This window comes from Ranitomeya imitator, chromosome 4 (assembly GCF_032444005.1).
Source record: "Ranitomeya imitator isolate aRanImi1 chromosome 4, aRanImi1.pri, whole genome shotgun sequence".
Taxonomy (NCBI): Eukaryota; Metazoa; Chordata; class Amphibia; order Anura; family Dendrobatidae; genus Ranitomeya; species Ranitomeya imitator.
The window spans coordinates 367,969,171-367,983,666 of record NC_091285.1 but is presented as its reverse complement, the minus strand read 5'-3'; the positions used below and the strand labels follow the sequence as shown (position 1 = coordinate 367,983,666).

General features: G+C 43.5%; 1 protein-coding gene across 1 annotated transcript in view; it reads left to right on the top strand.

The window, feature by feature from the left end:
• The first annotated feature begins 530 nt into the window (after window positions 1-530).
• The window catches only part of SEMA3C (semaphorin 3C), a 229,319-nt gene continuing 215,353 nt past the window's right edge, over window positions 531-14,496 (top strand). Inside the window, exons 1-2 of the mRNA XM_069765149.1 lie at window positions 531-773; window positions 9,344-9,494. Coding sequence (XP_069621250.1) covers window positions 9,392-9,494 — 103 coding nt within the window. The 5' untranslated portion in view covers window positions 531-773; window positions 9,344-9,391. The remainder of the gene's footprint in view (window positions 774-9,343; window positions 9,495-14,496) is intronic.

The window sequence follows — 14,496 nt, the reverse complement described above, 5'->3', positions numbered from 1 at the left end:
CATGGGGCACACATATCCACATCTCCTGTACATGGAGCACACATACCCAGTACATGGAGCACACATATCCACATCTCCTGTCCATGGAGGACACATATCCACATCTCCTGTCCATGGAGGACACATATCCACATCTGATGTCCATGGAGGACACATATCCACATCTCCTGTCCATGGAGGACACATATCCACATCTCCTGTCCATGGAGGACACATATCCACATCTCCTGTCCATGGAGGACACATATCCACATCTCCTGTCCATAGAGGACACATATCCACATCTGATGTCCATGGTGCACTCATCTCTACAGCTCCAACAACTGCTTATGACACTCTCACACCATGAAACAGAAAAGAATGAGGTGACAAGCCCATGGCCGTCCTGCAGCTGCACATTGTGGAGCCATGTGTCTGATAACCCTCCAGGTGCTGCAGCCACCAGAGTCCAGCATCTGCCATGGAGGAAGGGCAGCAGTGGTCCAGCAGCAGCAGGTCCTCCTCCGGGTGTCACAGTGATGGGTGTGGCTGACTCCTCACAGAGTGCAGCACTGAGCAGGCAGATGGCAGCACGCTCCCCTCGCTGACTGACACCACTCGGCTACTTTCCATGCACCGTGCGCTCTGCAGACATTGCTGACTGAATAGTCTCGTCCCGGGAGCCGGGATTAGCGCTCACCGCGGAGCAGAGAGAGGACTGCTAATGGGAAGGAGCAGCGCCCGGAGTCCACGAGCAGCGGAGGCACAAAGCCCGGGGATCCCTCAGCAGTTGGGTAAGTTACTGTCCATGTGCAGCAGTGACAGCTGTGGAGCCGAACTTCTGCCAGGAGGGAGCGGACACCTGCCCTGTCCCACCCGGGCTGGGCTGCTAGACAGCGGTCCTTACCTTATACATGTGGAGGCTGGGCTGCTAGACAGCGGTCCTTATACATGTGGCTACTTCCTCTCCTGTATGGGCTAGTATACAGCAGTCCTTACCTTATACATGTGGCTAATTCCCCTCCTGTATGGGCTAGTATACAGCAGTCCTTACCTTATACATGTGGCTAATTCCTCTCCTGCATGGGCTAGTATACAGCAGTCCTTACCTTATACATGCGGCTAATTCCCCTCCTGTATGGACTAGTATACAGCAGTCCTTATACATGTGGCTAATTCCCCTCCTGTATGGGCTAGTATACAGCAGTCCTTACCTTATACATGTGGCTACTTCCTCTCCTGTATGGGCTAGTATACAGCAGTCCTTACCTTATACATGTGGCTAATTCCTCTCCTGCATGGGCTAGTATACAGCAGTCCTTACCTTATACATGCGGCTAATTCCCCTCCTGTATGGGCTAGTATATAGCAGTCCTTATACATGTGGCTAATTCCCCTCCTGTATGGGCTAGTATACAGCAGTCCTTACCTTATACATGTGGCTAATTCCCCTCCTGCATGGGCTAGTATACAGCAGTCCTTATATTATACATGTGGCTAATTCCCCTCCTGCATGGGCTAGTATACAGCAGTCCTTATACATGTGGCTAATTCCCCTCCTGTATGGACTAGTATACAGCAGTCCTTACCTTATACATGCGGCTAATTCCCCTCCTGTATGGACTAGTATACAGCAGTCCTTATATTATACATGTGGCTAATTCCCCTGCTGCATGGGCTAGTATACAGCAGTCCTTACCTTATACATGCGGCTAATTCCCCTCCTGTATGGACTAGTATACAGCAGTCCTTATATTATACATGTGGCTAATTCCCCTCCTGCATGGGCTAGTATACAGCAGTCCTTATACATGTGGCTAATTCCCCTCCTGCATGGACTAGTGTACAGCAGTCCTTATACATGTGGCTAATTCCCCTCCTGTATGGACTAGTATACAGCAGTCCTTACCTTATACATGCGGCTAATTCCCCTCCTGTATGGACTAGTATACAGCAGTCCTTATATTATACATGTGGCTAATTCCCCTGCTGCATGGGCTAGTATACAGCAGTCCTTACCTTATACATGCGGCTAATTCCCCTCCTGTATGGACTAGTATACAGCAGTCCTTATATTATACATGTGGCTAATTCCCCTCCTGCATGGGCTAGTATACAGCAGTCCTTATACATGTGGCTAATTCCCCTCCGGCATGGACTAGTGTACAGCAGTCCTTATACATGTGGCTACTTCCTCTCCTGTATGGGCTAGTATACAGCAGTCCTTACCTTATACATGCGGCTAATTCCCCTCCTGTATGGACTAGTATACAGCAGTCCTTATATTATACATGTGGCTAATTCCCCTCCTGCATGGGCTAGTATACAGCAGTCCTTATACATGTGGCTAATTCCCCTCCGGCATGGACTAGTGTACAGCAGTCCTTATACATGTGGCTAATTCCCCTCCTGTATGGACTAGTATACAGCAGTCCTTACCTTATACATGTGGCTAATTCCCCTCCTGTATGGACTAGTATACAGCAGTCCTTACCTCATACATGTGGCTAATTCCCCTCCTGTATGGACTAGTATACAGCAGTCCTTATCTTATACATGTGGCTAATTCCCCTCCTGTATGGACTAGTATACAGCAGTCCTTATACATGTGGCTAATTCCCCTCCTGCATGGACTAGTGTACAGCAGTCCTTATACATGTGGCTAATTCCCCTCCTGTATGGACTAGTATACAGCAGTCCTTACCTTATACATGTGGCTAATTCCCCTCCTGTATGGACTAGTATACAGCAGTCCTTACCTTATACATGTGGCTAATTCCCCTCCTGTATGGGCTAGTATACAGCAGTCCTTATACATGTGGCTAATTCCCCTCCGGCATGGACTAGTGTACAGCAGTCTTTATACATGTGGCTACTTCCTCTCCTGTATGGGCTAGTATACAGCAGTCCTTACCTTATACATGCGGCTAATTCCCCTCCTGTATGGACTAGTATACAGCAGTCCTTATATTATACATGTGGCTAATTCCCCTCCTGCATGGGCTAGTATACAGCAGTCCTTATACATGTGGCTAATTCCCCTCCGGCATGGACTAGTGTACAGCAGTCCTTATACATGTGGCTAATTCCCCTCCTGTATGGACTAGTATACAGCAGTCCTTACCTTATACATGTGGCTAATTCCCCTCCTGTATGGACTAGTATACAGCAGTCCTTACCTCATACATGTGGCTAATTCCCCTCCTGTATGGACTAGTATACAGCAGTCCTTATCTTATACATGTGGCTAATTCCCCTCCTGTATGGACTAGTATACAGCAGTCCTTATACATGTGGCTAATTCCCCTCCTGCATGGACTAGTGTACAGCAGTCCTTATACATGTGGCTAATTCCCCTCCTGTATGGACTAGTATACAGCAGTCCTTACCTTATACATGTGGCTAATTCCCCTCCTGTATGGACTAGTATACAGCAGTCCTTACCTTATACATGTGGCTAATTCCCCTCCTGTATGGGCTAGTATACAGCAGTCCTTATACATGTGGCTAATTCCCCTCCGGCATGGACTAGTGTACAGCAGTCCTTATACATGTGGCTACTTCCTCTCCTGTATGGGCTAGTATACAGCAGTCCTTACCTTATACATGCGGCTAATTCCCCTCCTGTATGGACTAGTATACAGCAGTCCTTATATTATACATGTGGCTAATTCCCCTCCTGCATGGGCTAGTATACAGCAGTCCTTATACATGTGGCTAATTCCCCTCCTGCATGGACTAGTGTACAGCAGTCCTTATACATGTGGCTAATTCCCCTCCTGTATGGACTAGTATACAGCAGTCCTTACCTTATACATGTGGCTAATTCCCCTCCTGTATGGACTAGTATACAGCAGTCCTTACCTTATACATGTGGCTAATTCCCCTCCTGTATGGGCTAGTATACAGCAGTCCTTATACATGTGGCTAATTCCCCTCCGGCATGGACTAGTGTACAGCAGTCCTTATACATGTGGCTAATTCCCCTCCTGTATGGACTAGTATACAGCAGTCCTTATCTTATACATGTGGCTAATTCCCCTCCTGCATGGGCTAGTATACAGCAGTCCTTATATTATACATGTGGCTAATTCCCCTCCTGTATGGACTAGTATACAGCAGTCCTTACCTTATACATGTGGCTAATTCCCCTCCTGTATGGGTTAGTATACAGCAGTGCTTATCTTATACATGTGGCTACTTCTCACTCAGGCTGGGCTAGTATACAGCGGTCCTTATCATATACATGTGGCTACTTCTCACTCAGGCTGGGCTAGTATACAGCAGTGCTTATACATGTGGCTAATTCCCCTCCTGTATGGGCTAGTATACAGCAGTCCTTATATTATACATGTGGCTAATTTCCCTCCTGTATGGGCTAGTATACAGCAGTCCTTATACATGTGGCTAATTCCCCTCCGGCACGGACTAGTGTACAGCAGTCCTTATACATGTGGCTAATTCCCCTCCTGTATGGACTAGTATACAGCAGTCCTTATATTATACATGTGGCTAATTTCCCTCCTGTATGGGCTAGTATACAGCAGTCCTTATACATGTGGCTAATTCCCCTCCGGCACGGACTAGTGTACAGCAGTCCTTATACATGTGGCTAATTCCCCTCCTGTATGGACTAGTATACAGCAGTCCTTATCTTATACATGTGGCTAATTCCCCTCCTGTATGGACTAGTATACAGCAGTCCTTATATTATACATGTGGCTAATTCCCCTCCTGTATGGACTAGTATACAGCAGTCCTTATCTTATACATGTGGCTAATTCCCCTCCTGCATGGGCTAGTATACAGCAGTCCTTATCTTATACATGTGGCTAATTCCCCTCCAGCCTGGGCTAGTATACAGCAGTCCTTATACATGTGGCTAATTCCCCTTCTGTATGGGCTAGTATACAGCAGTCCTTATCTTATACATGTGGCTAATTCCCCTCCAGCCTGGGCTAGTATACAGCAGTCCTTATACATGTGGCTAATTCCCCTTCTGTATGGACTAGTATACAGCAGTCCTTATATTATACATGTGGCTAATTCCCCTCCTGTATGTTCTAGTATACAGCAGTCCTTATATTATACATGTGGCTAATTCCCCTCCTGTATGGGCTAGTATACAGCAGTCCTTATCTTATACATGTGGCTAATTCCCCTCCAGCCTGGGCTAGTATATAGCAGTCCTTATACATGTGGCTAATTCCCCTCCTGTATGTTCTAGTATACAGCAGTCCTTATATTATACATGTGGCTAATTCCCCTCCTGTATGGGCTAGTATACAGCAGTCCTTATTCATGTGGCTAATTCCCCTCCTGTATGGGCTAGTATACAGCAGTCCTTATACATGTGGCTAATTCATCTCCTGCATGGACTGGTATACAGCTGTGCTTATCTTATACATGTGGCTAATTCCCCTCCAGCCTGGGCTAGTATACAGCAGTCCTTATATTATACATGTGGCTAATTCCCCTCCTGTATGGGCTAGTATACAGCAGTCCTTATTCATGTGGCTAATTCCCCTCCTGTATGGGCTAGTATACAGCAGTCCTTATACATGTGGCTAATTCATCTCCTGCATGGACTAGTATACAGCTGTGCTTATCTTATGCATGTGCTCCATCTCCTCTAGCCTGGGCTATTATGTGGCTAAGCAGTCCTTATCTTATACAGACCCTCATGTGGTTCTTTCCCCTCCAGCCTTGGCTAATATGTAGCAGTTCTTGTCTTATACAGACCCTCATGTGGCTCTTTCCCCTCCAGTTTGGGCTAGTATATAGCAGTCCTTATACAACATTGTATTATATTGTCCCTTATGTGGCTCTTTCACCTCTTGCGTTGGCTAATATATAGCTGTCATTATCTTATATTGACCCTTATGTGGCTCTTTCCCCTCCAGATTATACAATGACCCATAGCACATTGCTTCTTTCATTTTGAGCTGCACAGCATTGCTCACTAATATATTATTATTATACTTTTTTTTTTTACAGTGATATAATTACTAATTGTATTAATTGTAGGGTCAGATGATGATACCAATGACTTATATTTTATATGTAACATAAGTGATAACAGGGATGCAAACCAGCATACATGGGGTTAGGCTGGCTCGACATGTGGCAGATTTGGGGTTAAATATATATATTGATAAGCATAGTGACCAGTGACTGTACACAGATTTTATGGGGTCACGATGGGCGTCCCTCCAGGCTCTGGTTCCTACAGTGACACCAGTCATCAGAAGTATGATATTACTCATGGCTCCATTGTGACATCATCTGTAACACCTCTCATCATTTTCGGTGACTCGGGAGCGTTTGTGTCCCTGACACTGATCATAAAGCTCGGGGCTATAGGGCAGACGGCAGTGACTGCTTGTATTACGCGGCTTTTGTTCTTACAGACAGTAATATCTCAGCTCTAAGATCATTTAAAGTTTGTATTTGCTGAGAGTTCATCATCTTCCTCTTGGTTCAGTGGCCACACGAGTCACTGCCGGAAATAATATGCCCCCTTCATAGGGTGCTGGAGCTGTATGCCAAATTACTGAGCTGCCTGGACAGGAATTATATTCTGTAGTCTGCATTGGAGAAGACACTTGAAAAATGGTCCCTAAAATAAATATGTCAAATTTGTACTAAAGATGTACTAACATATTTGCTTGATAGATAATGGATGAAAATGTGCTTATTTGTTGTATTTGCCATTGTAAGGCTACGTTCACATTTGCGTTGTGCGGTGCTGCGTCGGCGACGCAACGCACAACGCAAACAAAAACGCATGCAAAACGCATTGTTTTGAGACGCATGCGTCCTTTTTTGCCATGATTTTGGACGCCAAAAAAATGCAACTTGCTGCATTTGCGCCTTGACACTTGCGCCAAAAAAGACGCATGCGTCACAAAACGCAAGACAACGCATGTCCATGCACCCCCATGTTAAATATAGGGTCCATGACGCATGCGTCGCCGCGGCTGCGCCCGACGCAGACCCGCAAAACGCTAATGTGAACGTAGCCTTAGAATTCTATTACAGACCATCCGGATGCATTGTAAAGTGCAGTCCTTACACTGTGCCTCATACAGTATGTGTGTATTTAGGTCTATGTGCCCTCATAGCCCCTAATTACATCTGTCCTGGAGACCCCTCATACAGAGCCAGCTACAAGAGATCTGGAACTCTTAGCATCACTTATGATTCAGTATCATAGTGTTCAGAGCGTAGTATGAGAAGTGGGGCATTTTTACACTTAGCTGGTATAGAGATCCCAACAAATCTCCCCCAGACTGCGCACCTTATACAGAGGAGAAAATAAGTATTTGATAATGACGATTTTGCTAATTTTCTCACCTACAAAGAATGTAGAGGTCTGTAATTTTTATCATATGTACACTTCAACTGTGAGAGACAGAATCTAAAAAAGAAATCCAGAAAATCACATTGCATGATTTTACAGAATTAATTTGCATTTTATTGAAAAAAAATTACTATTTGAATCAATAGAAAAACAGAACTTAATATTTCGTACAGAAGTTTCCTGTAGTTCTTGACCAAGTTTGCACACACTGCATCAGGGATTTTGGCCCACTCCTCCATACAGATCTTCTTTAGATTTCAGGGCTGTCGCTGGGCAACATTAAGTTTCAGCTCCCTCCAAAGATTTTCTATTGGTTTCAGGTCTGGAGACTGGCTAGGCCACACCAAAACTTTGAAATGCTTCTTACAGAGCCACTCCTTTCAATATGATGCAGTCGTCTTGTTCCCTTTACAGACGAGCACCCCCAAAGAATAATGTTTCCCCCACCATGCTTCACGTTCAGGATGGTGTTCTTGGGGTTGTACTCATCCTTCTTCTTCCTCCAAACATGGCAAGTGGATTTGATACCTAAAAGTTTTATTTTGATCTCATCTGTCCTCATTACCCTATTTCATGCCTCCTCTGGATCATCCAGATGGTCATTGGTGTACTTCAATTGTGCCTGAACATGTGCTGGTGTGACCCGGGGGACCTTGCATGCACAGCAGGATTTTAATCCATGATGGCGTAGTGTTTTACGAACGGTAATGTTTGAGACTGTGGTCCCAGGTGCTTTCAGGTCATTGACCAGGTCCTCCCAAGTAGCACTGGGCTGATTCCTGACCTTTCTTAGAATCATTCCAACAAAACAAGATCTTGCATGGAGCCCCCAGACTGAGGAAGATTGACAGTCATCTTGTGTTTCTTCCATTTTCTAATAATTGTGCCAACAGTTGTTGCCTTCTCGCCAAGCTGCTTGCCCACTGTCCTTTAGCCCATCCCAGCCTTGTGCACGTCTACAATTATGTCCCTGGTGTCCTTAGACAGTTCTTTGGTCTTGGCCATGATGGAGAGGTTGCAGTGTGATTCATTGTGTGGACAGATATCTTTTATATACAGGCAACGAGTTCAAACAGGTGCAATTAATACAGGTAATGAGTACAGAGTTGGAAGGCTTCTTAAAGAAAATCAAAAAGGTCTCTGAGAGACAGAATTCTTGCTGGTTAGTAGGTGATCAAATACTTATTTCATACAATAAAATACAATTTAATTATTTAAAAATCAAACAATTACTGGTTTTTATTTTTAGATTCTGTCCCTCGCAGGTGAGGTGTACCTACGATTACAGACCTCTCCATTCTTTGTAGGTTGGAAAATTTGCAAAATCGGCAGTGTATCAAATACTTATTTTCCCCAGTTTATTTGCTGACATGCTAGGCTTCGGCACATATGACTATTTCTGCATTTGCAGCTTGTGCATCTATTACAGGTGATGTACTGACCGTACAGGGAGGATCAGCCTATCTCCATGTGTTTCGCTGCTGATTGCGGTCCCTTCACACGTTTGCCTTCTATTGGGTTGCGTTGGGGTTTGCCCCGCTGTAGCTCCAGGTGAATGTTAATAACCTGTTTGAAGAGAGCTGATGTTTGCTTTGCTTTAGATTATGTGCCTTATGGATGATGAGACTTTAATGTGTCCGCTCTGTTTGAAGAGAAGTCCACAAGATGTTATCACAGCTGAGAAAATGTGGGAGAAGCTTATGGTGTTTATTCAGCTTATTATTCCATTCCAGGCAGCAGAAAGCCTGCTCTGACTACAAGTGGGATAGGTCTGCTGTGAGTACCTGCTCACTTAAAGACGTCTATTATTTGCTTACTATGAGCTGACGTGGTGGAATGCAGGGGCAGGGGGCATCGCCTTCACATTTTACATTTTGGCTGGTTCTCCATCCCGCAGGTTAAGTTACTGTAAACATGACACAACTCTTCAATGTTTCCTACCTTGAAATGTCCTATTGCATTGGTTGAAGGGTGTAATGACTTCACCTTCTTCTATTACAGGTTGTACGGCCGGGATCTAAATATAGAAATAAATACCATCCTACCACCATGGCATCTGTGGCACTCAAGGTTATACTAGGGCTAGCTGTATACATCGGATGTACCACGGGATCGTCACAGCCGCAGGCAAGGGTCTCGCTGACATTCGAAGGTAAGAAATATACCCTTTATCTTCTGGGTGTAATAGCAGCAGTCATTATCTGGCACGGTTTATGCATATGTCAGTGTTTGAGAGGAATCTGTGAAGAATGAGATATGGAGCTGAGAGCTATACATTTCTATATAAACCAGTCTGAGGGTAAAAGTGCAGAGCGGCATGCCAGCACCACAGGCTTAGTCATTGTACTGTCTGGGCCTGATTGATTCATCTGCTACTGCATGCTGGACTGCAGTCAAGGTTAGATCTGGCGGTATACTTTACATACTATGGAAGGCATATGAGAACCAAGTGCAGACTTGGCAGCGCTTTGTCTTATTAAAACCAAACTTTTTTTTCCTGAATGATCTAATATTCCTTACAGAATGAATACATAATGGCAATAGCATGATGTGTAAGCCTGAAGAATAGCCATCTTGTAAATATGGAATGGAAAATACTATATATTCCTGCTTTTGTCTGAAAACACCTACTAAAATTCGAAAGGGGTTGTGCACTTTCCTAAAACGGGAGCCATGTGCAGAAATCTGACACAGTTTTCTGTTTGTTTGACGTCCTTGTGTTTTCTTGTTTTATGTCTAAGAATACTTGGAGGTGTTTATTAGAGGATTAGGATTACTGTTTTGTCCATGTACTATTTTATATTTTGTGATTGATATTTGTTTCAATCAATGCAATTTTTTGGTTGTAAATGAACTACCCAACGTGTGATGAATTATGGGGGCTTTCCAGCTCCGTATAAAACCTTTTGCCCTATGTGTCCTTGTGCATGTTTTCCTATGTCTCCAAAATGTGGCTTGACAAACATGCACGAATCCACACGTAATGAAGATTATTGGAAAAATGTATCAATCATCTAATAACTGAAAGATTTGCGGGCATAATCATTTTCAGTGGAAGTTTCTGCTAATGCTGCTGAGTCATCTCACCTTATGGCTTACTGTAAAATATCAATGTGTAATTTACCATTTATTGCTATGATATGTTCACATGAAACCAGTGAGGGACTGAAGCCAATATCAGAGAGACCGCCAAAAAGCAGAATCCATTGTACCTGCTTATTAGCAAATGGAGCCATGCACAGCAAGATAGGTCATAGATACATACAGTCGTGGAAGTGTTGGCTCCCTTGAAATTATTCCCAAAAAAGTATTTCTCCCAGAAAATTATTGCAATTACACATGTTTTGTTGTTTTGTTATACACATGTTTATTTCCTTTGTGTGTATTGGAACAACAACAACAACAAAAAATGATTAAGAATGGCAAATTGGACATAATTTCACACAACACCCCCAAATGGGCCGGACAACTTACCGTATATAATCGAGTATAAGCCGATCCGAGTATGAGCCGACCCCCCTAATTTTGCCACAAAAAACTGGAAAAACTTAATGACTCGAGTATAAGCCTAGGGTGGAAAATGCAGCAGCTACCGGTAAATGTCAAAAGTAAAAATAGATAACAATAAAAGTAAAATTAATTGAGACATCAGTAGGTTAAGTGTTTTTGAATATCCATATTGAATCAGGAGCCCCATATAATGCTCCATAAAGTTTATGATGGCCTCATAAGATGCTCCATATTAACCCCTTTCTGACATGTGACGTACTATCCTGTCGAGGTGGGGTGGGCCCGTATGACCACCGACGGGATAGTACGTCATAGCGATCGGCCGTGCTCACGGGGACAGCGTGGCCGATTGCGGCCAGGTGTCAGCTGACTATCGCAGCTGACATCCGGCACTCTGTGCCAGGAGCGGTCACAGACTGCCCCCGGCACATTAACCCCCGGCACACTGCGATCAAACATGATCGCAGTGTTCCGGCGGTTTAGGGAAGCATCGCGCAGGGAGGGGGCTCCCTGCGTGCTTCCCTGAGACCCCTGGAGCAATGCGATGTGATCGCGTTGCTCCGAGGGTCTCCTACCTTCCTCCCTGCAGCAGGCCCGGAACCAAAATGGCCGTGGGGCTGCATCCCGGTCCTCCAGGGAGGTGGCTTCATAGTGCCTGCTCAAAGCAGGCGCCGGGAAGCCTCTATGAGTGCACGTCAGATTGCTGATCTGACACAGTGCACAGAAAAGGGTCAGATCAGCGATCTTACACCATAACATGATGCCCCCCCATGGGGCAATGTTATAATGTAAAAAAAAAATATTCACATGTGTAAAAAAATTAAAAAAAATTCAGAAAAAAATAAAAATAAATAAATATTGTTCCCATAAATACATTTCTTTATCTAAGTAAAAAAAACTATTAAAGTACACATATTTAGTATCACCGTGTCTGTAACGACCCAACCTATAAAACTGTCCCACTAGTTAACCCCTTCAGTGAACACCGTAAAAAAAAAAAGAGGCAAAAAACCAATGCTTTATTATCATACCGCCAAACAAAAAGTGGAATAACACGCGATCAAAAAGACGGATATAAATAACCATGGTATCGCTGAAAACGTCATCTTGTCCCGCAAAAAACAAGCCGCCATACAGCATCATCAGCGAAAAAATAAAAAAGTTATAGTCCTCAGAATAAAGCAATGCAAAAATAATTATTTTTTCTATAAAATAGTTTTTATTGTATAAAAGCGCCAAACCATGAAACAATGATATAAATGAGGTACGGTATAAATGCCCCCCCCCAAAAGAAATTTATGATTAGCTGGTTTTTGGTCATTCTGCCTCACAAAAATCGGAATAAAAAGCGATCAAAAAATGTCACGTGCCCGAAAATGTTACCAATATAAACGTCAACTCGTCCCGCAAAAAACAAGACCTCACATGACTCTGTGGACCAAGATATGGAAAAAATATAGCTCTCAAAATGTGGTAACGCAAAAAATATTTTTTGCAATAAAAAGCGTCTTTTAGTGTGTGACGGCTGCCAATCATAAAAATCAGCTAAAATCCCGCTATAAAAGTAAATCAAAACCCCCTTCACCACCCCCTTAGTTAGGGAAAAATTAAAAAATTAAAAAAAAAATGTATTTATTTCCATTTACCCATTAGGGTTAGGGCTAGGGTTAGGGCTAGAGTTAGGGCTAGGGTTGGGGCTAGGGTTAAGGCTACAGTTAGGGTTGGGGCTAAAGTTAGGGTTAGGGTTGGGGCTAAAGTTAGGGTTAAGGTTTGGATTACACTTACGGTTGCGAATAGGGTTGGGATTAGGGTTAGGGGTGTGTCAGGGTTAGGGGTGTGGTTAGGGTTACCATTGGGATTAGGGTTAGGGGTGTGTTTGGATTAGGGTTTCAGTTATAAATGGGAGTTTCCACTGTTTAGGTGCATCAGGGGCTCTCCAAACGCGACATGGCGTCCGATCTCAATTCCATCCAATTCTGCGTTGAAAAAGTAAAACAGTGCTCCTTCCCTTCCGAGCTCTCTGTGCGCCAAAACAGGGGTTTACCCCAATATATGGGGTATCAGCGTACTCAGAACACATTGGACAACAACTTTTGGGGTCCAATTTCTCCTGTTACCCTTGGGAAAATACAAAACTGGAGGCTAAAAAATAATTTTTGTGGAAAAAAAAAGATTTTTTATTTTCACGGCTCTGCGTTATAAACTGTAGTGAAACACTTGGGGGTTCAAAGTTCTCACAACACATCTAGATAGGTTCCTTGGGGGGTCTAGTTTCCAATATGAGGTCACTTGTGGGGGGTTTCAATGTTTAGGCACATCAGTGGCTCTCTAAACGCAACATGGCGTCCCATCTCAATTCCAGTCAATTTTGCATTGAAAAGTCAAATGGCGCTCCTTCCCTTCCGAGCTCTGGCATGCGCCCAAACAGTGGTTTACCCCCACATATGGGGTATCAGCGTACTCAGGACAAATTGTACAACAACTTTTGGAGTCCAATTTCTTCTCTTACCTTTGGGAAAATAAAAAATTGTGGGCGAAAAGATAATTTTTGTGAAAAAATATGATTTTTGTTTTTACGGCTCTGCATTATAAACTTCTGTGAAGCACTTGGTGGGTCAAAGTGCTCACCACACATCTAGATAAGTTCCTTAGGGGGTCTACTTTCCAAAATGGTGTCACTTGTGGGGGGTTTCAATGTTTAGGCACGTCAGTGGCTTTCCAAACGCAACATGGCGTCCCATCTCAATTCCTGTCAATTTTGCATTGAAAAGTCAAACGGCGCTCCTTCCCTTCCGAGCTCTCCCATTTGCCCAAACAGTGGTTTACCCCCACATATGGGGTATCAGCGTACTCAGGACAAATTGTACAACTTTTGAGGTCCATTTTCTCCTGTTGCCCTTGGTAAAATAAAACACATTGGAGGTGAAGTAAATTTTTTGTGAAAAAAAGTAAAATGTTCATTTTTATTTAAACATTCCAAAAATTCCTGTGAAACACCTGAAGGGTTAATAAACTTCTTGAATATGGTTTTGAGCACCTTGAGGCTATGTGCACACATCAGGTTTTTTTCCTGACAAAATCCTGAGAATTCTGCCAGATAATCCGCGTTTTTTTTCGCGCGGATTTCTCGCGGAATTTGCGAGTTTTTTGCGCGGTTTTTGCGCGGATTTTTTGCGGTTTTTATTTTTATTTTTTGGAATGTCAGTTTTGCTATGAAATCCGCAAAAAATCCGCAAAAAGAATGAGCATGTCCGTTCTTTTTGCGGAATGAGTTTTTTTTGCGGAAAAAAAACGCTAACATATGCACAAAAAATGCGGAATGCATTCTAAAAGATAGGATGCATAATGTTAGCATTTTTTAGCGGATTTATAGCGTTTTTATAGCGAAATTCCGCAAAACAAACGCTAAAAATCCGGACGTGTGCACATACCCTGAGGGGTGCAGTTTTTAGAATGTTGTCACACTTGGTTATTTTCTATCATATAGACCTCTCAAAATGACTTCAAATAAGATGTGGTCCCTAAAAAAAATGGTGTTGTAAAAATGAGAAATTGCTGGTCAACTTTTAACCCTTATAACTCCCTAACAAAAAAAATTTGGGTTCCAAAATTGTGCTGATGTAAAGTAGACATGTGGAAAATGT